This window comes from Lynx canadensis, chromosome D4 (genome assembly GCF_007474595.2).
Source record: "Lynx canadensis isolate LIC74 chromosome D4, mLynCan4.pri.v2, whole genome shotgun sequence".
NCBI lineage: Eukaryota > Metazoa > Chordata > Mammalia > Carnivora > Felidae > Lynx > Lynx canadensis.
The window spans coordinates 10,541,284-10,566,004 of record NC_044315.2 but is presented as its reverse complement, the minus strand read 5'-3'; the positions used below and the strand labels follow the sequence as shown (position 1 = coordinate 10,566,004).

The 24,721-nt window shown below is 46.3% G+C and overlaps 1 protein-coding gene across 1 annotated transcript in view; it reads left to right on the top strand.

The window, feature by feature from the left end:
* Positions 1-24,721, top strand: part of DOCK8 (dedicator of cytokinesis 8) — a 231,266-nt gene that overhangs the window by 157,812 nt on the left and 48,733 nt on the right. The window contains 5 exon segments of the mRNA XM_030292591.1: positions 3,166-3,261; positions 9,838-9,987; positions 11,934-12,047; positions 16,680-16,835; positions 19,197-19,336. Coding sequence (XP_030148451.1) covers positions 3,166-3,261; positions 9,838-9,987; positions 11,934-12,047; positions 16,680-16,835; positions 19,197-19,336 — 656 coding nt within the window.

Here is a 24,721-nt window from a genome sequence, read left to right as displayed (position 1 = left end):
CTTTCTTAGGATTTCTCCTCTGCCAGGCACCCAAGAATTGCTCCTTTATGGTAGTTACTTAAGCCCTTGAGTGTCTTTCAAGACCCTTATTAAAATCTAAGTATGCTGATTGGAAGGATAACACAGTAAGCCGTTTGCAACAGCTGATGCCACGGGGAATGTTTATGAAACATGCAAGGAGGGAAGGAGCCTCAGCTCAGCTCACTTTGGACCAAGTGAGGGAAAGATCAAGCGTGGCGGGGTGGGGGTGCTGCCTGTGCCTGGGGGTGCAGACTTTTCAGTAGTCCAGGCACCCTATGTCTGGGGAGAGGTACCCGGAGTTACTTTTCAAAGAAGTGAAAAAAGATGGGGCCAGGTGCTGACAATAACTTTTGCACCTACTCTGAAACTTAGCTTGGGGCTTTGCAGTGACTGGTTACAAAGTCCCTCTTTTTTTTTTTTTTTTTTAATTTTTTTTTTTTAATGTTTATTTATTTTTGAGACAGAGAGAGACAGAGCATGAACAGGGGAGGGACAGAGAGAGAGGGAGACACAGAATCTGAAGCAGGCTCCAGGCTCTGAGCCGTCAGCCCAGAGCCCGACGCGGGGCTCGAACTCACAAACCGTGAGATCATGACCTGAGCCGAAGTCGGACGCTTAACCAACCAAGTCACCCAGGCGCCCCACAAAGTCCCTCTTTTAAAAGCCATGGTTTGCCGGCAGCCAGGCTTCCTTAAGGCAGGCCATCGCGTTTGGTTTTGCACTTGCCTTCTTTTGACTTCGTTCCTGCTGGTTTCAATGACCAGAAGCCAATCGTTTCATTTCAGAGGGCAGCTGAGACAGTGTTTCTTCGGTAGCTCAGCAAAAAAGGATTTAGCTGCTTGGCTGTCTCCTGTAACGTCAGGAGCAAGGTGTTCTTGTAATAATGTTGCCTGGTAAGCAACATAAATTACTTTAAGAAGCAGCTTATCCTCTAATCTCTTCTTGTCATAAGACTCTGGCAGTCAAACTGACCTATTTTCCAGAGGTTACCTTTGAAGCTAGCGGAGCGTGTCTTTCCTACCGGGGCAAGATCTGGGCGTAGCCAACTTACGTCATAGGCACACTTAGACCACCTGCTACATTAACCTTCCGCCTCCTGGCGCTCTCAAGGGGGTGAGCTTCCTGGCAGTCTCCTAACAGCAGACAAACGCCTTCTTTCCGAGTGTTAAGATTATAAAGATTTGACTCACCTGGAAGAATGAAGGGGGGGCCTCCTGACAAGCTGAAACATCTAAGCATTTTGCACCCATCGCCATTAACCGGCTAAGGATATAAATAGAATACCCAGCCATCTGCACATGGGTTTTTCCATGAGTCTCCCTTTAGCTTACTAACTCTCAAATGTTAATGTCCGTGAGATAGTAAATTGGGTTCCTTGCACACTGTTCAGGGTGGGTGCTGTAAAGGTTTGTCAAGGGCAGCCTTTGCTATAATCAATTTTTGTTTTAGGGATTGAAGACTTAACTGCCATTGTGCTGGTACCCTCGCATGTGGTATTAGGATGCTCAAATCGTTTTTTTTGTTTTCTTTTTCTTTTCTTTTCTTTTATTTTATTTTATTTTATTTTATTTATTTTTCAATATATGAAATTTATTGTCAAATTGGTTTCCACACAACACCCAGTGCTCATCCCAAAAGGTGCCCTCCTCAATACCCATCACCCACCCTCCCTTCCCTCCCACCCCCCATCAACCACACCCAGCATGGAGCCCAGTGTGGGGCTTAAACTCAAGACGCTAAGATCAAGACCTGAGCTGAAACCAAGAGTCTGATGCTTAATCAACTGAGCCACCCAGGCACCCCTCAAATAGTTTAGCTCTCACCCACAGAACGATAAAAAATAGTTCATCTATATTTATGCTCAGTTTTATGATCACCAGATTAGCGAAATCCAATGAAAATAGGCAGATGCCATTTTTGCCATTAGTTAAGGTGGCCGCCCATCTCTGTTTGCCCAGGACCAAGGGTTCCCTGGGATGCAGGACTTTTCTGTTTCCAGACCAAGTCTCAGGAAAACTGAGATGAATTGGTGGCCTTACCTTTATTCTTGAACTTCCTCCCAAGCAAAGCTGTTGTCAAAGCGTTAATAAGTAGCCAGATAAACCAGGGAATGGGAAATGTACAAAGATGCCAACAGTCACCACCTGCTACGTTTGCTGTTGAGCAGTTAGATAACTCGAAAGGAAGTGTAGACGTAGAGCAAAGCCGAGAACTTCCAGCATCTGACCCGAGAAATGCTGAGTTCCCCGCTGTTTAATGCAGAAGATCTGCTCATAAGCCCAACCCGTCGTGTTTCCTACAATGCCATAGTGCGATTATAAAAACAAGAATTGTCTTACCTGGAACAGAGCTTAATTTTTTTAATGTTTATTTTATTTTTGAGAGAGAGAGAGAGAGAGCAGGGGAGGGGCAGAGAGGGAAACATAGAATCCAAAGCAGGCTCCAAGCTTTGAGCTGTCAGCACAGAGCCCGACGCAGGGCCTGAACCCATGAACCACAAGATCCTGACCTGAGCCAGAGTCAGGTGCTTAACTGACTGAGCCACCCAGGCACCCCTGGAAGAGAGTTTAGATACCACCTAGGCAACAGTTCTCGAATTGAGGTCCCTGGACCAACAGCACCAGCGTCACCTGGGAACCTGTTAGAAATACAGATTCTCAGGTCTGGCCCCAGACTTACAAGATCCAAATCCAAATCCCTGAGGGCGGACCCAGCAGTCTTCGAGTCTCAACAATCCCTCCACACACACACACATTCCAGTTTTGACCACCATTGCCAGCAACCAACAGATTTATAGATGAGAAAACTGAGAGCCAAGAGAGGAATGGCTTGCACGTGGTCACACAGATAATTTGCCCCACGGGCCGAGGGGAAAGTAACAGTCTCAGCCCCACCTGCAGGGTCACTCCCAGGCGAAGGCCATTCCTTCAGACCTAGCCCTCTTCCATGATACCACCACCAGCCTCCTCCCACCTGCCTAGAAGATTCTCCGTGTCAGGTGACCTGAGCGCTGACCTTGCCATCCAGCTGCGGTCTGGGACACCTAGGACATGTGCGTCAGTAACTAACAAGCCACTAGAGAGAAGAGGTGTCAGTGTGGAAGGCCCTTGCCATCTCAGACTGGTTTCTCTGGTTCTCGTCCAGCATTTCCACGAGGAGCTTGCCCTGCAGATGGTGGTCAGTACCGGGATGGTGAGAGAAACCGTCTTCAAATACGCCTGGTTCTTCTTCGAGCTTCTGGTGAGATCCTTGCGTGTTTGTGTGTCTACCCTGTAGGGCATGAGAAACACGTTGCAGAAAGGCAGCGCAGTTGCCCAGATTGGGGACTGACGTTTTTTCCTCTGAGTTGCTCCTGCTGAAAATATGGGATCGTTCCCTAAAATCCAACTCTGCCTCACTCCTCTGCCCGTCTTCCTACCCATGCTTGCCGATGCCACCTTGAGAATGTCCCTCCCGCCTGTAGCTTCTCGCCGTCCTCACCACCCCACACCCGGCTGAGCTGCCATCGTCTGCCGGGTGCTTCTTACAATTCCTTTCTCCTTGCACGAGTTCGTTTTTGGGCTGGCCCGGTCATTTCGCACGGGGGCTGCCGATTCTAAACAGGTCGTGTCGCCCTCCTCTTGAAAACCCTTCACCGATTTCCAGCGTGCCGGAAATAAAGCACAAATTTTATCATGGCTTATGAAGCCCTTATACGATTATGTTTCCCTCCGTCTCTCACCTGGGCTCATACTATCCTCCTCTCTTCATTCAGCCACGTCGTTCCCAGTTTGGTTCTTGTAAGACGCCGTGGCCTTTCCAGCCTCAAAGCCTTTCTCAGATTCTCCCTCCCCTCCCTACCTCCCATCCCCTGCCCCCGCCCAGGCACGCACATTTTGGGTTCTTCTCTTCAGGGTTCAGCTTAAACGTCACCACCCCTGAGAGGCCTTTCTGACCCGCTTATGCTGTAATATGTCTTCCTCTCTGCTGTTCTTCAAACACCCTGTTTATTTCCATTCCAGCAATCATCCCGATTTATATTTGTCTTTCCGTCTTGCTTATTCAACTGCTAGGATTTGGGTCTGTCTTTATGATCCTCTCTGTAGCCCCAGCACACTGCTTGCTACCAGACAAGCACCAACTGATATTTATTAGGGAAAGAAAAAAAATGAAACTTGCAAATCTGTTTACCCTCCAACTTCTATCAGATCTCTACTAGAAGGGCAGAAGGCACAGCTGTAGTCCTTCATTTTCGCATGAAAAAAACAATACTAATACCCAGTTTTTGAATCATCACTGGAAGGGAAAAGAAAGCAACTAAGAATATCCGTTTTATCAATGTTGATAAATGGAGATAAATTTTGATATGATGTTAAATGAAAAAGGGATACAAGCGTAGATACCAACCACAGCTGACTCGTGAACACTGTAGGGGAGAGGAACGCCATCCCCCGCAAGATGAAAATTCAGATATAACTTTGACTCCCCCCAAGACTTAACTAAGAGCCTCCTGTTGACGGGAAGCCTTACCAGTAACATAAACAGTCAGTGCATGTTTTATACGTTATGTGTGTCATATACTGTATTCATACAATAAAGTAGGCTGGAGAAAAGAAAAAATGTTAAGCAATCATGAAGAAGAGGAAATACATTTACAGGACTGTACTGTACTTATTAAAAAAAAAAAATCCGCATGTAAGCGGACCCTCGCCGTTCAAACCCATGTTGCTCAAGAGTCAATTGTACATAAAAATGTATATACAGACAATCTCGGGGATTAGGGTTAGGAGTGGATTAGGATTTAGTGATAGAGTTAGCTTTATAGTCTCTGGGTTCTTTCCGCTGTGACATTAAGTCAGTAATTTTTGTTTTAAGAGAGAGAGGGTAGGATTTCCCCCTGAGCTCTAGTTTATCTATGTAAGTTCAAGCTTAAGAAAAAGGGAACAGTACTGAATAATAGGATAGATATTAGACAACAAGGGGTCAAAGGAAACAGAAATAAAAGTCATCCTGGGGAGGAAATGAGAAGAGATGTGCAATCGGGGTAAAAGGAAGTCAGGCCCGTGCCACAAAAACATCCAGGATTCAAATCTTTGAGCTTTTCACCGAGTCCCGACCCCTAGCTGGGGAAGGGTGTTTGCTAGAGAGGCATCTTTTCAAGGCACAGTCTGGAATTCTTACAACAGAATCTCCCGGGGGGTGTTTAGTAAAAATGAAGCGGATTTTAGAGACCCTCCCTAGGACTACTGAATGAGGTAAGGAGAGGAGGACCCCAGGAGTGCACATTAACCTGTCTCCCTGGAGGACTTGTGAGCACCCCTGAAGATCCACTAGTCCACACCATCCCTGCCCCGCGAAGCGTCGACAGAGCCGAGGGTCTTCGTACCCAGCCGGCACCACAATTTCCCGTTCTAAAAGCCAAGTTCATTAAGGTGGGCGGCCACAGCCTCCAAGTGTTGTAGCAACAACGTCAGCCCTGAGACACGAGCTCTGTGCTCTGGCAGCAAATGAACTGGCCTTGAAACCCTCTCGAGGCGTGAGAAGCATCAACACCAACATGCCACTCCTGTACGTCCCTGGACTCACCCCACTCGCCGTCAAGTTTCTCCACGTGAAGGAGATTCACTCGGGTCATCGTCCATCTGTACACAACTCATGCAGATAATCTTAAACCGAATTCATCTATCAGATGGCACGTGAAAAGTCGGGTGGCAAAAACGAAATTCGATGTTGTGGAATCTCAAACAAACCAAGTCCCAACGTATCCCCGTTAAAAAATATCTCACGTCATTTACGCATACACACGCACACATATGTACACACACATGTCACCTAGTCATTCTTAGATATTATTTAGTAGTTACATATTATAAGCATAATTGCGAGACCGGGGAGCCAAAACTCTGATGAGGTTCTCAAACTCTGCTATGTCAGGGTTCCAGTAGCAGCCCTAAGGGCTCCTTAATACGTCCTTGAAACCCCAGTAAAGACCTGTGTGTGAGAAGTACCCTGGGGAGTCATCCCCATTGCACACACAGGACACGAAGACTGAAGCAGGGTTCGCCCAGCCCGCTCAGCCCCCGAGGGCCAGAGACTCAAGGGCTCTCGTCCAACGTCAGTCCTCTTGCCCCTTTGCCTCTCCTTGGAAGCTCAAAGTTACAAAACGCTTCCTTAGCCTAATGTATTAATCACATGCGACACTTTTATATTCAGAAGTCACCTTGAATACACTGCTTCTCCCATGCCCGGCCAGAATGGACTCAGCCTTTTGAGGGCTCAGTGGCTCCACCTGGCATCTTAGAGCTCCGTCTGTATTCTCAGAAGGTGTCACAATGACTGTCCTTCTTCTAGTCGTGTAACTGCTGGCATCCCTGAGGAGGGAAAAATAATCCCATCCGAAATGTAGTGTGCATCTTCCCAGCTATGCGCCGGGCACCGTTTTAAGCACTGTCTCATTTAGTCCTCGAACAGCCTGGAGGCCAGAGTTTGCTCTCACCCCCCAGTCTATAGATGGGGTTGCAGGAACTGTGGTGGCCATAAGGAGGGCTCTGCGGGTCAGCCAAAGGCTTCGTCTGTACCCCTTTACTGCCCTTAACTGCAGGGAGCTATGGAGAACTGCAGGGAGCCACGGTTCCAGAGAACCATGGAAAAGGTGAAAATTGCTTTTGATCTTGCACATTTATTGACTAGGACTCTGTGGCCCTGGGAGAGGAAGCGGAAGCTAAAGTTGCTAGCCCTCCTTCCCTCTGGGAGTCCCTGATGCTAAACAGAGGAGGGAGTTGGGAAGAAATCTCCTGCCGATCTGAGCCAATGGAAGCTGTTGGTCCACAGGCAGATCACCCAAGACGCTGCTCTTACCCGGGGCTCTGGGTGTTGTAACCAAAGTGTGCCAGGGTCCCAGTAGGACGGCCTTGGCATCTCTCAGAAGGCCTCACAGGGAAGCACTCATCAAAGCGACTGGGCCAGGTGTGAGCACATGGGGTTGGCAAGGCACGGAGGGAAGAGTCTTTGTCTCTAAAGGATCAAGGGCCGGGAACAGTGCAACTGGGACTTAAGACAAAGCTGAGACAGAGCAGAGGGTCCCCATGACAGGAGCTGGATTCCTACAGAAATGTCCCCACGAGCAGAAGCTTGCCGCGGCCCCGATGAGGTCAGCAGAGTAGACATACAACAGGACCTCCGTGTCCTCTCCCTCACTGATTCCCTGCTGGTCCCCTCCTTCTGCCAACTCCAAGCAGAAGCCCAAGGACAAGGAGGCCTGAGAGACGCAGTCCGTAGAGATCAGCTTGCCAAGGTTCGGGGACTGACGCAGAACCCCAAAGCAATGGATGTAGGTGCGGGAGTGGAGGCAAATGGAAACTTTGCCAGAACTTTGCAAGGAAACGGATCCCAGACTCAGACAGGACATCCAGTCCAGCATGCATTGCGTGTGCATTTGCCTCCTGGATGCTCAGGAAGCTATTTAAAAACCAAAACCGTTTTTTTTTTTTTCCTAAGAAGCCTGAAGAGAAAGAAAGGACCGTCTCCTCAGACTCGGCCAACAACGCGGGCCATTTAACACCCTTCGGTTGCGTTACTGCCCGAGGGCTAACGAACAGCCACTGTGGCAGCCGGGTGTTGAACACGAGCCTGGGGCCAGTCTCACACTTGCTAATGAACAAATCCCCGTGACCCTTGAGAAACCGCTGGGCCAGACTTTGGGGACCCACAGGTCAATGGGTGACCTAGTTGACTCACAACGTGAAGTTTTGCACCAGCGGGTTCTTCAGAGGCACCCCTGCTGTGCATGGGTCATGAAGACCACTATGGGGGATCGTATTTTCCTGCCTTACCCCACCTGCAAATAACAGACCAAGCATCCACTGGCGTTTCCAGTGGATGTTCTTCTGTGCAGAGCCCAAGGACACAGTAGCTGGCAAGTTACTCACAGTCTGGAAAGAGGCCATCAGTTGAAAGTATAGAATTGTGAGAATTATTTACCGGTTGTAGGGTGGCCAAGCCCCGCAGGCAGGAGCCGGATATAGCAGTGAGTTCTAAAAGCCTGGTGCCCCAGGGTGAGTTAGCCAGAAGAAAATCAGGATCGGGGCAGCTCAGACAAAGAGGCCTTGTCTTCCCAGGTCCTTTGTTAGGAGCAAAGTGGGAGAGACGCGGCTGTCAGACAAGAATGAGGTCCAGTGCCTACCTCTCATTCTGGTCCTCCCTCCCACCAAGTGTGTGAGACTCTGGGGGTACAGACGCCTCCGTGTGCCCTGAACCAAGCAGGACCCTGCAGGGAAGAGAATCCATGGTTCTTACGCTGGGCTCTAGGATTTTAAGTCTGTAGGCCTTCCTCAAGCTGGCCCTGGTATTATCTGAAAACATAAAACACACACAGCCTGTCTCTTATTCTCTTCTTACTTTACCTTCTCTTTGTTTTTTTATCTCTGCTTGTCTCGGTGCTAATGAAAGTTGTTGGTCCTGCATTCTTAGAAACAGAAATCTGCTGGTAGTGCCTGAGAGTCCTCCCTTGTGGCCCTTGGGACTGGAACACATCTTCCCATACAACTGTCTTTGTCCCCACTTCTTCCAGCTCTGACCCAGGGCATCATCTTCAGGCAGATGTGGGCGGTTAACTCCCGGGGCCATTTCTTTTTCGCAACGACTCTCTGACTAGCCTGGGCACATTCACGGAAATGACCTCCGAGGGTAGGCATCCTAGGGTAAGAACTCCCAGCCTTGCCCATCAGAATGTCCCCGCTAGCCCTAAGCAACTTCCAACGAGGACCAGACATGACTTCTGGGGGTGTCAAGGGGGCCTGTATTGACCCACGAATCTCCGGGCCTTGGGAAGAAGTGCAAAAAACAAATCATGATCGTCATTTTTTATAAATGTTTTTTAATGTTTATTTACTTTTGAGACAGAGCACGAGCAGGGGTGGGGCAGAGAGAGAGAGGGAGGCACAGAAGCCGAAGCAGGTTCCAGGCTCCAAGCTGTCAGCACAGAGCCCGATGTGGGGCTCGAACTCACAAACTGTGAGATCATGACCTGAGCCGAAGTCGGACGCCCAGCCGACTGAGCCACTCAGGGGCCCCATGATCTTCATTTTAAATTGTGGTGGATGTGGTGCTGGTATTGTACTATCATAATACAGGCAATCACCAGCAGACACACAGGTTTTTATCAGAACACACATTCCTAATGCGCATTTTTAAGTATACGATTAAGTATTTCTTAAAAAAGATATATAAAACCAGCTAGCCTTATTGAACTCAAAACATAACTTATCTTAGAGGTGCCGTTCCAAATAGCGGCTAAGTTTCTGCCTAGCATAATATAGAATTGTTTCTAGAAAACTCTACTCCCGGTTTCAACTTGAAACCCAAGGGGATCATCTCTTCCTTCTTCTCCTTATTGTAGTTTTGGGGACAGAGGTGACTTCAGTTCACCTCAAAGACAGTATCATACACAGTTCCTCTTGTGTAATGTGTTGAGATCCATCATCCCGAGTGGCCACGGGAGCCCAATCTGTGTCTGCCTTCCCGTAGGCAGTTGAGAGCAGGGGAGTCTTCTAGCATTGCAGCTAAAGAATGAAGTTCCCTGGCTTGGTGAGCTGCGAGAAGGAAGCCCCTTGACTTGGGGTCAAGAAGAGGACATCCTTCCCACCTCCTGCCACCATGGTAACCTTCTGTGCACCAGGAGCATTTTTTGTCCAGAGTCTGCTTGGGCAACCACCAGTGCAGATCAAGAGTTGGAAAGTCCGCCGTTAAGGAGCCTTCCTTCGAGTCTTTCCCCCTTTTCCACAGCGTAGAAGCAGGTCACCTGTTTCTGTGTTGACATTTCCCCCACCCCCTCTGCAGGTGAAAAGCATGGCCCAGTATGTACATAACATGGACAAACGCGACAATTTTCGGAGGACTCGCTTTTCCGACCGTTTCAAAGATGACATAACGACTATTGTGAATGTGGTCACCTCGGAGACTGCAGCCCTTCTAGTGAAACCTCAGAAGGTAACTGGGCCTTTTATTCTTTATTCTCTCAATCTTTTACCTTGAGCATCTTGTGTTTTCATTAGCAGGGAAAAGCATCCTCTTAAGACAGTAATTTAAATGTGACTAAATATGACAACTCAGTATAGTTATACTGGATGGGACCCTGGAGTGGTACTGGGGGGAATAAATATGGGCAGAATATTCTAGTTCTTAGAAAATACCTCTTGAAGTATTATGGTGTAATGGGCATGATTTTTATAGCCTACTCTCAAAGAACTCTGAAAAAAATTGTTTTATATATATATATATATATGCATATATATACGTATATATATGAAGAGAATGATAAAGCTAATATAGCAGAATGTGAAGTATTGATAAATCAGTTAAAGAGCATATAGCAGTTCTTTGTATTTGGAATTAGTCCAAAATAGAAAGTTTAAAAATAAATAAAATGAAGTAGAATAATTTTAAAGTTTTTTTTTTAACATTTGTTTATTTTTGAGAGACAGAGAGAGGCAAAATATGAGTGCGGGGTTGGGGGGGGGGGGTAGAGAGAGAGAGATACACAATCTGAGGCAGGCTCCAGGCTCTGAGCTGTTCATTAGCATAGAGCCCAACGCGGGGCTCGAACCCACGAACTGCAAGACCATGACCTGAGCCGAAGTCGGACGCTCAACCAACTAGGCCACCCAGGTGCCCCCAGAAGTAGAACAATTTTAGAAGGCAGCTCTAAAATTTGAGGCAGCAGTGGTCATCATTAATACCTTTATCGTTTATATAGTAGGATTTATATAGTAGGAAGTGCTCAGGAGAAGATTTCCGTTCGGTTATTTCTTGCGGCAGACTTTCTGAGCCCAGCAGTGGAGTCTCCGTGTTGTCAGACACGGACGAGGAGCCTCAGTGAGACTGAAAGATTTTCCAAAAGCCACACAGCTAGCAGCGAGGCCAGGACCGATGATTCCAAGCCCAGGATAGTCAGACAGTTACGTCAGCTGCCCAGGAGTGGCCCCTGTGCGGGACGGCTGGAGCCGGAGAACTTACCACTCAAAGATACTGTGGAAACTCCTCTGTGTCAGGTTTCTGTCCATCCCAGTGTCTGCTCAGCTTGGCCTGAGTTTGCAAAGTGCACATCATAACCAAAGGAAACTATTTTCAAATCGCATTTTCACTAGAGGCAGAGAACACTGATTTCTCATTCTGAGTATAAAAGGACGTAAATGTGAAAAAGTGAATCCCCACTTACTCTGAAGTGCTGTAAGATGTCAAAAATATGAGCACCGAGAAGTAACCACAACAAAAGCCCTCGTCGCATTTCATGCAAGAGGTCACTCTACCGTGTGTAACTCTGACCTCTCTTGGGCTGGGAATGTTGCCTAATTGGAGAAAAAAAAAAACATTCCTGAGGTAAAAACCAATTCCTTTATCCTGGTTAGATTTTCTGAACAACCCTTATAAATTAACAACTTGTCTCACTGAAGATAGTGGGTATGTTTCAAGTTCGTTTTGCCAAGACAAGAGTTACAAGAATCAAATAATTTATGGCAGAGCCACGTGGAGAAATACGAGACAACCATTAAAAACTAGTTTTGAAGAAATGTTGAAAATGCAGGGAAAGGTTCGTGGTACAATGTTGAACGAAAAAAATGCAAGGCCCAACATTGTCTATAGAGATTGAGCTCAATTGTGTACATACACATGTAGGAAAAAAAAGGAATCGAAGGAAATGTACCTAAATATTAACAGTGAATAAAGAATTGCTTGATTCAGCCCAACACTCCTGGCACCCGTTAAGGGCTAACTTGTATTTGCCACAATTTTGCCGGGTCACCAGCTTTGCCCAGTGTCAGTGTCTCCCCCAGGGACACGGTAGGACCTGTGTGTGCCAGCCTCCCTACCGGGCACTCGGTTGGTCACGATCGGGGCTTACCGCAAAATGATTCACGTGTTGGTTTGTTTTTAAGGAAAACGAGCAGGCAGAAAAGATGAACATCAGCCTGGCTTTCTTCTTGTACGACCTTCTGTCGCTCATGGATCGTGGCTTCGTATTTAACCTCATCAAACACTATTGCAACCAGGTGAGTGTCCCACAGACCTAGCTGGTCACTGCCGTGGTATGCTCCTTGCCAGGTTAGACAGCTTGACTCCCGTGCATTGTGGGCTTTCTGGTCATTTGTCTTCCGGGCTTCACTAGACACGCTGGTCCGCACGGACTCCTGGAGCGTTTGCCGACCCGAAGGGGCCAACAAGGTCATGTGTGAGACTCGAGGGCTGTTGGTGCTATGGTCTTCTTCGCTGCAACATTTAACAGAAATCATGTGACCATGGCATTCGCTCTTAGACCAGGTCTAGAGTTCAAAGCATGGGGTCTCTTTTCACATATAAGGGTAATTCATTAAAATGTGTCTGTGGAATTCGGACTTTATTTTTTTTTAATTTTTTTTTTAATGTTTATTTATTTTCGAGACAGAGAGAGACAGAGCATGAATGGGGGAGGGGCAGAGAGAGAGGGAGACACAGAATCGGAAACAGGCTCCAGGCTCTGAGCCATCAGCCCAGAGCCTGACGCGGGGTCGAACTCACGAACCGTGAGATCGTGACCTGAGCTGAAGTCAGACGCTCAACCGACTGAGCCACCCAGGCGCCCCTGGAATTCGGACTTTAAAGAACCCTGATGGAATCTGCCAAAGAGCCCAGACCTCACTGAGCGCAAAGCAAATATCTCATGCCCCAGGAGCATCTTACCACAGCCCTCTCCTCAGACGTTTAAGGAGGATTCTTCTTTTGTTCGCTGTCCCCCTAAACTGTCCCAGCAGGTGTCCTGCAAGGGGTTGCTGTTGTGGCTCCTCCTTTCCTTCCGCATTCCTCCTCTACCCACCACGACCGCTGTCACTGCCACTGTGACCACTACCCACCAGCACGGTCGCCACCCGTGACTCCCATCGCCACCGCCACCCACCCCCTCCACCAGCACCAGCACCGTCACCACGGCTGCCTTCTTCCTGTGAACCAGGCACCGTGCTGAGCATCTGATAGAGCTAGTATCTTTAATCCTTGCAAGGTGTCCTCTACATCTTGCAAATGAGAAAGCTGCGTCGTATAACTTGTTGGTTGGAAAGACCGTGGTTGGTAAACCCAGTCTTGCCTGACTCCGGGCTACAGCGGACTCATCACTCTGTTCTATCAGGCTTTGCTTTCTGTGGTTAATCTCTTCATGATGCGGAGTAATTCACTCAACTTTTCTGGGGCTCATTTCCTCATTTGCAATATAAAAGGATCTTCCCCAACTCCCGAAAACAGACCATGACTTTTCTGAAGGAACTCCTAATAAGGAAACCCGCCTATAAAAAGAGAATCCTAAGGAAACCGCAAAATGCTCAGAGCACCGACATCTTGTGCAGCCCGGTCTCCTGACCCTACCTGGATCTTCCGTTCCGGGTTCCACCAGCACGGAGGGGTGAAGGACGACGCCATTCCTCTCTGCCACCCCCATGTTTGGGGTTATGGGTCATCAGAGGAATTGCCAATATAAATCAATCTTGTTTTCAAAACAGGTCGCTGGATGACTTGCAAATATAAGCTAATCCCTTTTTTCAAAACTTAAAGTTGGACATATAGAAAGCAGATACTAGAATACCATGGTAGACCCGAGGTTAGCTGCCGTTTAAGAAAGAATTTTTCATGACTCTTGTGAAACACTAAGGCAGACTTTTATTCAGGACCATCTGTATAAGTGTGGGGACCATTGCAGTGGGATTTTACAGTACAGGAGATGGGGCTCAACTCTAAATACAATAAGGAAAAGTGGGAATTTAGAGCCAGGGAGCAGAGTAGGGGGATTAGTGGGGGGGGGGGGGGAATTAATACGCAGGAATATCAGGAGTGAGGGGGATTCTGGCTAGACCAACCTGACGGGATTCTGGGTGGAGGCAGGCCAGGGGGCTGGTGAGGGATGAGGGTTGGGGAAGTCAGTGAGATATCAAGGTGGTCAGATACTGAGGCTGGGAGACTCTGGCTAAACTGACTCAGGAGGATCTTTGCTGAAATCGAGCTCTCTACGACATGTCCAAGGGCAGGCCTATTTGCAAAAGAGCTCAGAGGAGCCTGACTCGAGTTTGGTGAAAGAGAGAATCTCTGTGACACGTGGGCAGCTTTCATTACCAGAAGGCAAAGGAGGCCCTCCAAAGGAGATGTCTGCCCGCCCTGCAAACACACTTTATGATCTTCTCTTTTGCTTTCCTTTCTTCTCTCTTTCTCTTTTCCGTCTTTTCCTTCGCTTTTAAGGTAAGGCGTGCTTCTCATTTACCCTCTTTTTCTTCCTCTTCTCTGTCTCAGCTGCCAGAGAGCCTTCGAGTCAGAATCTGTAGGCCGGTGTTCTTGTCCCAGTGGTGCCATTAAATTCCTCTGCGATCTGGGGAGCTTAACTTTTACATGAGTGGCTTCCTTATTGGCCAAAAGACAGAGTTGGATGAGATTTATCCAGGCTTTAACATTTTCGCTCTGTGCTCTGTTTGCCAGTGATATCTGTGGGTGTTGCTTAGTACAATTAACGTGACCCTCAGGCCTAAAGTGGTCACTGACGCAGTCAATGGTGATTTACTCCATTGACCCCAGCTATCTAGGTACAGTATGAACATCATACCTGAGGCAAGTTTTTATTCTTCCAAAGTCCTCTGGTTTTGTCATTTTACATAGCCTGATTCAAACATCCTATCACGTTTTCTGCCATTTATAGACCTTGTGACAATGGGTATGATCTTAGCCTTTTATTAATAGTCACTAACTAGACAAATCCAGTTTTTCACTCCCTTGATGTCACTTTCAATGTGCCACTAACTTAACACCCATCCTTGGGTAGTGCCACTGAGGCTACCACTGCAGGTCCTGACCTTTGGGGAAGATGTTTCTGGAATGGCACCTTGCTCTTTTCTAAATATCACCAAAATTACTTTTGAAACTTCTGTCTTTAATGAAATCTCAAGGGAGCTTTTTAAGATACCTATACTGCGGGCTTCTTTCAAGGACAAATGTCTTATGCTTTCAAGCTCTGACTAGTTTGACCCAACAACTCTTGGTGAGTGACCAGTGAGGGGCATAAGATCAAGTTCTAATCAGTCCAGTTTACTGGTGAATCCACGGGTGCAAAGTCAGCCAGCAAGACACGGTGACAAAGAGTATAGGTTCTGGTAACTTTTGTTCACACAAAAGTCATGCTTTATTTTTTACATAATCCGTAATGGTATCCCTTTGTTTCCAGTAAATGTCTAGCTACAGACCGATTGATCCTATAGGCAAAATGGATGACCCACCGCCCAATGGCTTCTCCTAAAATGGTTGAAAATATGTTGCTCCTTAAATGATACCATTTATGAAACCACTCTGAAAGTGCAAGAAGAGAAGGCATGTCCGTTCACACGGATGCGATGCTTGGTTTCCCGTGCGGGGGCCCGAGGGTGTTGATGGTGATACATATGGAGAGGCTCAAGGTCTATCAGGTCCATCCTTTCCCTACTTTGTCTTCAAAGAAGCTACCTCTGAGTCACAGCCCATGGAGTCTGGGTCCTCACTGGTCCCTCTCCCTGAGGGAAGCAAGGGATCTCTTCCATATTGTCCCTGGTGTCAGCTTTTCATTGCTTATTTCATGGCTCGTTGGTGTTGTTTTCATCTTAATTTTTTAAGTTGAGATAAAATTAACGTGGAGTGTTGTATTAGTTTCAGGTATACAACGTATTGATCCAACAATTCTATACGTTAGGCAGTGCTCACCACAAGCGCGGTCTCCTGTCACCATACGGTGTTATGACAGTATTGTTGACGATCCTCATTAGCTGTGCTTTTCATGGTTTGTCTGTTTAAGGGAAGACTTCCTCAGAAACGTCCCAGCTTCTTCTTTGTCCTCCACTTCCTCCTCTCTTACTTTGGGGCAAACTCCTCAGCTTTTTTTTTGCAGGGGCTACATCCTTTCTTCAATAATAGGATGCCTTTATGTGGGGAACGGGTCTGAGAACTCCCCATTGGGGCCTTTAATGAGAAACTACAAAAGAACAGTAGTGGCATGAGAGTCATCCAGTCATATTCCAGGGGTTTTGTGCGGCCCCATATGGGGTCAACTCCTTTCATTTAGTTCTTTAGACAAAGTGGCCTTTTTGTGAAATGAATGATGTTATGTTACACAGAAGACGTACATCCAGATTATTTGCAACACAGGTTTGCCACGGTGTTGTAGATTTGACAAGTGTGGGGGTCAGGTCAAGAATCCACATTTTGGACAGCTGCTAGGCTAGGATTATTAAGGGGAAGGGTATGCGTGAAAACTCAGTGGGCCTCCCTGTGATACACAACTTTCCCTCTGTTGCACTGTCCCATTAATTTTTTTAAATTTTTTTAAATGTGTATTTACCTTTGGCAGAGGGGAGCATGAGCAGGGGAGGGGCAGAGAGGGAGGAAGACACAGAATCCGAAGCAGGCTCCAGGCTCTGAGCCGTCAGCACAGAGCCCGACACGGGGCTCAAACCCACGAACCACGAGATCGTGACCTGAGCTGAAGCTGGACGCTTGACCGACTGAGCCACCCAGGCGCCCAAGTCCCATGAATTTTTATTAAGTTGATTGTCTTAATCCGGAGAGAAGGGAGGTTTTTGCCTCTGCCAACTTCAACTCCATTTACCTTGTCATAAACCCATCTTTGCTGTTTTCGTTTTTCCTCCCAGCTGTCGGCCAAGCTCAACAACCTTCCGATGCTCATTTCCATGAGGCTGGAGTTTCTGAGAATCCTCTGCAGCCACGAGCATTACCTCAATCTGAACCTCTTCTTTATGAATGCCGATACTGCGCCAGCGTCCCCCTGCCTCTCCATCTCTTCCCAGGTAATCCCTGAAAGAATTCCTCAAGCTATTTCATTGAACTAGTCATTTATTCCTATAAAGGTTGGTCTTGTTACTGAAAAGAAAAATGGAGCTGTTCACACCGGATTGCTAGATCTGGAGACACACAAGTATGGTACCCGAAGTTGTACCATGTAACTGATCATTTACAAGCTGTGTGACTGGTTCCTTCCTAGGCTCAAGGGTCTCTGCTGGGGTAAGGAAGAGTGAGGAATTCGTACGCGCTACGGAAATCTAGAAATTCATAGAAAAGTCACATAGCTTCCTTTGTCTGGCATTAATTGTCTTTCCACTTGAGGCTGACCGTCTTCTCTGCTCACTTTCCTTTTCCTAAACTCCAGAACCTTAAGATTTATGAAATGGCATATTCCTTTATATTAATTCCATAATGATCAAATAGCGGTTTTTGACATGGGTATTACGTCTTTGAGCTATCCTAGAATTTTCTGTTGATACTCTTACGAAATGGAGTTCAGCACAAGTTGAGCCCATCTTGAATCAGACTCCAATAATTTAGTTCTTAAAGCACTAAGAAGACCTTGTCATAAACTGATCAAGCATTCTTTTTATAGGGAGTGTATTTTCTAATGAGTCTTACTCTCTATCAGCCAAAACTAAATAAATAAATAACACCTGTGTCATATTTAGAGACAAGGCTTTGACTGACATGGCCAATCTTTCTTTGTGGAACAGTATCTCACAGGTGAGGTTCAGTGGGCCCCAGGGTCAACCAGATGTTAAGGAGCATTATGCAAATACAGAGCTCCAGAGTCAATTAAGTTTTAGAGACCCTGTATTAACAGGTTTTTGGTTTTGGTTTTGTTTGTTTGTTTTGCGGTCGGCTACCCACGAGTCTGTAACTTGTTGCTGTAAATTATAAATACCCAAGGGGTGGAGAAGAAAAATATTTAATAAGCACTGATTCCCAAAGTGATTTAACACTAAAAACCTTTCTTCCCCCCTCCATAGATTTGTCAAGGGACTAGTGCCCTCTAGAAAAAAACTTCAAGGAAATACCGTTTCACAATCACATTCCATTTATTGGTGACAAATCAGTGGCTCAGAGCAGCAGACAAGATTTCTCAATATTGCGTTCTATTTCTGTTGGGTATTCCTTGATGCCAGCAACAAAGGTGAAGGTTGGTCTTACTAATTAAAAAAAAAAAGAAAACTTAGCCATTTATGCCAAGTGCTATGAGCCACTTGTTAACGATGTCACCATCTCATCATGAACGGGGGGAGACGTGACTTATAGCAGCGATTCCCCATGTGCCAACTTTGCCCTGGGTCTTCTGCCACGTTTCCCTTCTGACCGCCCCGGGGAATTAGTAAGCCCAGCCAGTGGCCAGGCCAGTCCCACCAGGAGCAAAGGATTTCCAGGGACACGTCAGATGCCCTTGGTGCAGTAGAAAGTGCGCCCCCCGGGAGAGCGCGGGAATTGCCTGGGACTTGTAAGTCTCAACGGAATTGCCTGCTCGAAGCCACAGCCTTGGGTTCCGTTGCCGGTTCCCTGTCCACATGGTGTCCTGGGACTTGAGTCTTCACTTTCGATCTGGGGTGGGCAACGGAGTATTGGTCGTTTCGTGAGAGACCCTGGCTGCTTTATTCTCATCTTTCCCAGTTGGCAGCTCCCTGTTTGTGGGAGGGGAAAGCAAAGTGACCACTCTACGGGCAGCTCCGTTTCCTCATCCGTCAGGTGGGGAACGCGCTGGACAACGCTTGCAAAGACTCGTGGCAGCATGGCTCCGTAAACGCTGGCTCTTGCGATTTTGTTCATTTGTTTGTTTTTATTTTTTTATTTTGTATTTATTTTTTAATTTTTTTAATGTTTATTTTTTATTTTTGAGACAGAGAGAGACAGAGCATGAACAGGGGAGGGGCAGAGAGAGAGGGAGACACAGAATCGGAAACAGGCTCCAGGCTCCGAGCCATCAGCCCAGAGCCCGACGCGGGGCTCGAACTCACGGACCGTGAGATCATGACCTGAGCTGAAGTCGGACGCTTAACCGACCGAGCCACCCAGGCGCCCCTGTTTTTATTTTTTTTTTAATTAATTTATTTGTGTTGAGAGAGAAAGAGCGAGAGCGTGAGACGGTGTGCACGTGAGTGGGGGGGGGCAGAGAGAGAGGTGGGGGAGAAGGGGAGAGGAGGGGAGGGAGAGAGACAGGGATTCCCAAGCAGGCTCTGCACTGGTAGCACAGAGCCCGACGCGGGGCTCGAACTCACGAACCTTGAGATCATGACCTGAGCCCAAATCGAGAGTCAGGCGCTTAACCGACTGAGCCACCCAGAGGCCCCAGACCATTCTTGTGACTCAAAGAACTGCTCCTTGCATTTGTGCAGAACTCAAGCTCCTGCTCCAGTTTCCAGGACCAGAAGATTGCCAGCATGTTTGATCTGACTCCCGAGTACCGCCAGCAGCATTTCCTCACCGGACTTCTCTTTACTGAACTGGCTGCCGCCCTCGATGCTGAGGGGGAAGGGTATGTTTCTGACATTTCGATTGGAACACGAAGCCAAAAACCCACACACAAAAAACCCCTCCTTACTCAAGTTTGCCGTCCAACCTCTCCGACTTGGCGGAAAAACGCTACCATTCACCCGTTCTGAAGAGTAGAAACATTCACGTGTTGAGAAAATGGTGCTGGATAGGAAAAGTGGAAAGCCCTGAGGGGCAGAGAGAAGCCACAAAACGGCTTTTTTTTCAGCCACTGATTCATTGAGAAGAATTTCCCAATTCTAATACAGCAGGCTTCCCGGGGATAGGATGCTCTGATTAGTGAACTCCTCAGGAACAAAGACATTTATGAGACGTGCCCCGGGTGATCTGAGTACACACGGAGGCAGCAGCAAGATGCTGCTTGCTTGATGTTGACATTGAAGAAGTGGCCGCTGATGGGAAGGCAGTTACCCAGTGTCCAGATTAAGTTTCTTGCAGGGAGGCCTGCCCACAAGGGAAGAGATGCCTCAGGTCCAGGGCTTGTAAATCTTTTCACCTCTTAGAAGCCTGATCACCCAGGGGCATGTCGGAGTATCTAGTCTTAAAAGTCTATGGACAGGGCTGGAGACAGACCACCCCTTCTCCTTTCCTTCTCTCCCTGTGCTCCATAAGCTATAGGATTAGAAAACCACCGTCCGCCCGATGGCACAAAAGGAGACAATGCCTTCCAAAATATTATGCATCCCATTCAGTAGTTAGCAAATGCCTACCCTGGGGCGTGTAGAGTCGATCAGAGATACACCAGTGCCCCAAACAGCCAAAACTCCCCGGCTCCGTAAATCTCACCATTCAGGGACTCAGATCGTTAGGACTGGAAAATAATTTGGGCTCAGCTCTTTCGATGTTCAGGTTAGGTGCGAAGAATTGAAGGAACTTGCCCAAAGTTACATTACAAAACCAAATCTAGAGCCCTGGTTTCCTGAGTGCTCTCCCAGGGCCCACCCTCCCATAGCACACCATCACCCTCTCTGGAAAACCCCTTCCTACTGCTCCTCCCTTCTTCCTTCCTATGCTAAAGGAGTTTCTGGAATACAGTCTGCTGATTAGTGGCAGCATTGCTAGATGTTACGGATTTTTGTCTAATGGGCAGTTTTCAAGTTCTCTCTAAGTGCTTGTGATTTAAGGAAGGAAACAGTGACTTGAAGGAAGCACCTTCAAGCTTGCGCAACTGCAAAATCACAAACATATCCTAAGTGCTTTGTCCATAACGATATTACCCAAGTGAATGTCTGTCCCTGCCTCCCAGGAGGCCAGTGTGGGAAACTGAATGGTCTTCACTCTAAATCCTGCCTCTTTTCAGGAATTCAGGTCCTGAGCGCCTCCTTCGAGAGCTTCAATCTCATCTTCTTCGCCCAACCTAACTAAACTCCTCTCTCTTTTCCCGGTAGAACTTTCTACCCTATAATTAACATAAATTTTCAAAGCAACACAAAGTGCCCTGACCTATAAGGTGCTGAGAATGAGGTTTGAACACAAAGAAAATCACCTTAGTTTGCAGATACACACACACACACACACATTTTTCTTAATTGCCCTTTAATAGGATTGATCTACATGATATACGTCTAATTGTCCTTTAATAGGAGTGATTTCTGAAAGGAGTCTTTAGTAGTTTCTGTTTTCCATGTCCCTTCCAGTGAGATGTCTAGGGAAACGGCCCTGACATCTATTTTGATTCTTTATAAAATTGTGGCCGTTATTTTACTAGCAAAAGAGTAGAGTATGTTCAGAGGTCATCTTGTAATTATGTTCAGTCAAACAGGAACATTCTTCAAACACACACACACACACACACACACACACACACACACACACGGTACCTTTTCTACCCCCCAGAAGGTAGCTAATTAAGAGTGTTTCTCCTTTAGCAACAAATAATCCCTGATTTCTGGGTTGTCAGTTGCTCCCCTGGAAAGTCCTTAGAAATACTGTCACATACTTATTAGTGACTTTGCCACGTGGGCTGAAGCCTCAGAAAAATCTCATGGTCTAACAATACTTCCTCTTGATTAGTACTGCCTTTTGCTGCCAAGACAATTAACAGACTCACCAACAACCTGCCCATCTCAAGGGTAAGGGCCCCAGATACATCTCAGTATCTGGGCTTCTGAAAGGGGCCACGGCTCCAGTTTCTAAGGGGTCTCCCTAGAACCCCCTTTACCTGGGGGTGCCCACAAATATCTACACATCATTCAATCCACAATGTTCCTCAAGCATGTGGAAATTATCTAGCATCTCTGTGCTAGGTCCTTCACATGCTCTTCAGGAGAGAGAACACTTTCCAACTCATTCTATGAGGCCAGCATTACCCTGATACCAAAAGCAAACAAAAGACTGATATGACTGTAGATATGATTATCCTCAACAAAACACTGAAAACCTGAATTCAACAATGTATAAAAAGGATTATACACGGTAGCTAAGTATGATTTACCCTGGGAACACAAGATTGGTTTAACATCTGAAAATCAATTGATATAATATACTGTATGCATGGAATAAAGGTCAAAACCCAGTCAATCATCTCAATAGATGAAGAGAAAGCATTTGATAAAATCCAATACCTTTTTCTGAAAAAAAAAAAATCAACAAATCATATAGGAATATAACAGAATTTCCTCAACCCCGGTAAAGGACATCTATGAAAAACCCACAGCTAGCATCATGCTTATCAGTGAAAGGCTGATTGCTTTCCCTGTAAGACCAGGAACAAGATAGGAATGACCACTCTTGCCACTTCTATTTTATTCATTGTTGTTTCGAAAGCCCTGCCTGGGGCAATTAGGCAAGACAGTGAAATAAAGGCGCCCATATTGGGAAGGAAGAAGTAAAACTATCTTTGTCCACAGATACCATGATTTGTTTATAGAAAATCCTACGAGACACTTGGGTGACTCAGTTGGTTAAGTGTCCAACTCTTGGTTTCGGGTCAGGTCATGATCTCGTGGTACGTGAGATTGAGCCCAGTGTTGAGCCCCGCGTCAGGCCCCACATGGAGCATGGACCCTGCTTGGGATTCTCTCTCTGCCCTTGCCCAGCTTGCACTGACAGCATGGAGCTTGCTTGGGGTTCTCTCTCTCCCTCTCTCTCCATCCCTCCCTCTCTCTCTCCCCTTCTCTGTCAAAATAATAATAAACTTAAAAAAAAAAGAAAGAAAATCCTATGGAAGCCATTAAAAACCTATTAAACATAATACATGTGTTCAGCAAGGTTGCAAGGTACAAAATCAATATACAAAAATCAATTATATTTCCATATACTTGTGATGAACAATGTGGAATGAAATTAAGAAAACAACTCCATTAAAAATGGCATCAAAAAATAATAAAACCTTAGGACTAAATTTTTTACCAAAAGAAGTACAAGACCTGTATGCCAAAAACTCTAAGACACTTTAGAAAGAAATAAAAAGATCTAAACAAAGCAGAGAGGCATGACATATTCATAGATTAGAAGATTCAGTGTTGTTAAGATGGTGTTACTCCCCGAACTGATCTACAAGATCTACAGTGTAACCCCACTCAGAATTCCAGCTGGCTTCTTTGCAGATACTGACAAGCCGACCCTAAAAATTCATATGAAGTTCAAGGGACCCAGTGTAGCCCAAACAATCTTGAAAAAGAACACAATTGAGGCTCTGGGCTGATGGCTCGGAGCCTGGAGCCTGTTTCTGATTCTGTGTCTCCCTCTCTCTCTGCCCCTCCCCCGTTCATGCTCTGTCTCTCTCTGTCCCAAAAAAATAAATAAACGTTGAAAAAATAAATTTTAAAAAGAAAAAGAACACAATTGAAGGACTCACATTTCCTGATTTCAAAACCTACCACAAAACAATAGTAGTCAAGACTGTGTGGTTCTGACACAAATATAGACATGTAGATCAGTGCAATTGAATTAAGAGTTCAGGAATACATCTTCGCATTTATAGTCGATTGGTTTTTTGATAAGGGTGCCCAAATAATTCAATGGGGGAAAGAGTCATGTTTCCGACAGACGGCACTGGGACCAGTGGGTATCCACGTGCAAAAGAATGACGTCGGGCCCTCCATGTCATACCCTGTGCAGAGGTTAACTCAAAATGATCAGACCTAAATGTGGGTGCTGACGCTGCAAACCTCTTAGATGAAGTCACATGGATAATCTCCACGAAATAGGATCAGGCACCAGAAGTAGATCTGCCACCAGAAGTGGGCACGACAAAAGAAAAAAAAAAATAGCTAAGCTAGACTTCACTAAAGTGAGAACTTGGGCGACATAAAGGACATCATCAAGGAAATGAAAAGGCAATGCACAGAATGGGAGGAAAATATTTGCAAAATGTAGATCTAATAAGGGATTTGTACCTGTTATGTAATTTTTAAATCTTACAACTCCATAACAGAAGGACAAATAACTCAATATTTCAAAGGGCAAGGATCAGAATAGACATTTCTCCAAAGAAGGTATGACCAACAAACACATGAAAAGATACTCAACATCGTTGGCCATCAGGGAAATGCACATCAAAGCCAGATTATGACCCCTTCTCTCTTAGTTGCTTGGGTCAACTATAACAAAAATACTGTAGCCTAGGTGGCTTATAAACAACAGAAATTTATTTCTCATAGTTCCGGAGGCTAGGAAGTCCAACATCAAGACGCTGGCAGATTCAGAGTCTGGTGAGGACCCACTTCCTAGTTCATAGATGGCCATTTTCTTGCTATATTCTCACATGGTAGAAGGGGCCAGGGAGCTCTCTGGGGTCTCTTTTCTAAGGGCACTAGTCTCACTCATGAGGGCTCCATCCTCATGACGTAATCTCCCAAAGGCCCCGCCTCCTAGGACCATCGCTCTGGGGATTAGATTTCAACATAGGAATTCTGGGAGGACACAAACATTCAGTCCATAGCACCTTCATACCCACTAGGATGGCCATAATAAAAAAGATAAATAATAACACGTGTTGGCAGAGAGAAAATGGAACCTTCAGACACTATTGGTAGGGGTGTAAAATGGCGTAGCCACCCTTGAAAACAGTTTGGTTGTTCCTCTAAAGGTTACACATGGAGTTACCATAAAATCCAGTAATTCGACTCTGAGGTGTGAAGTACATTCATATCCAAGAGAAGTAAGCTTATGTCCACCCGGAAACTTATACACAAATATTCAAAGCAGTGTCCATAATTCATAATAACCAAAAAGTGGAAATAATCCACATGTCCATCAATTGATGAATGGGTAATTAAAATGTGATCTCTCCATACAGTGGAATGTTACCCAACAATACAGAGGAATCACGTACTGATACTACAAGATGATGGACTTTGACACATGATGCTAGCAGCAGACCCAGGACCAGAATGCAGGCAGTCTGTCCCTCGATTCTAGACAC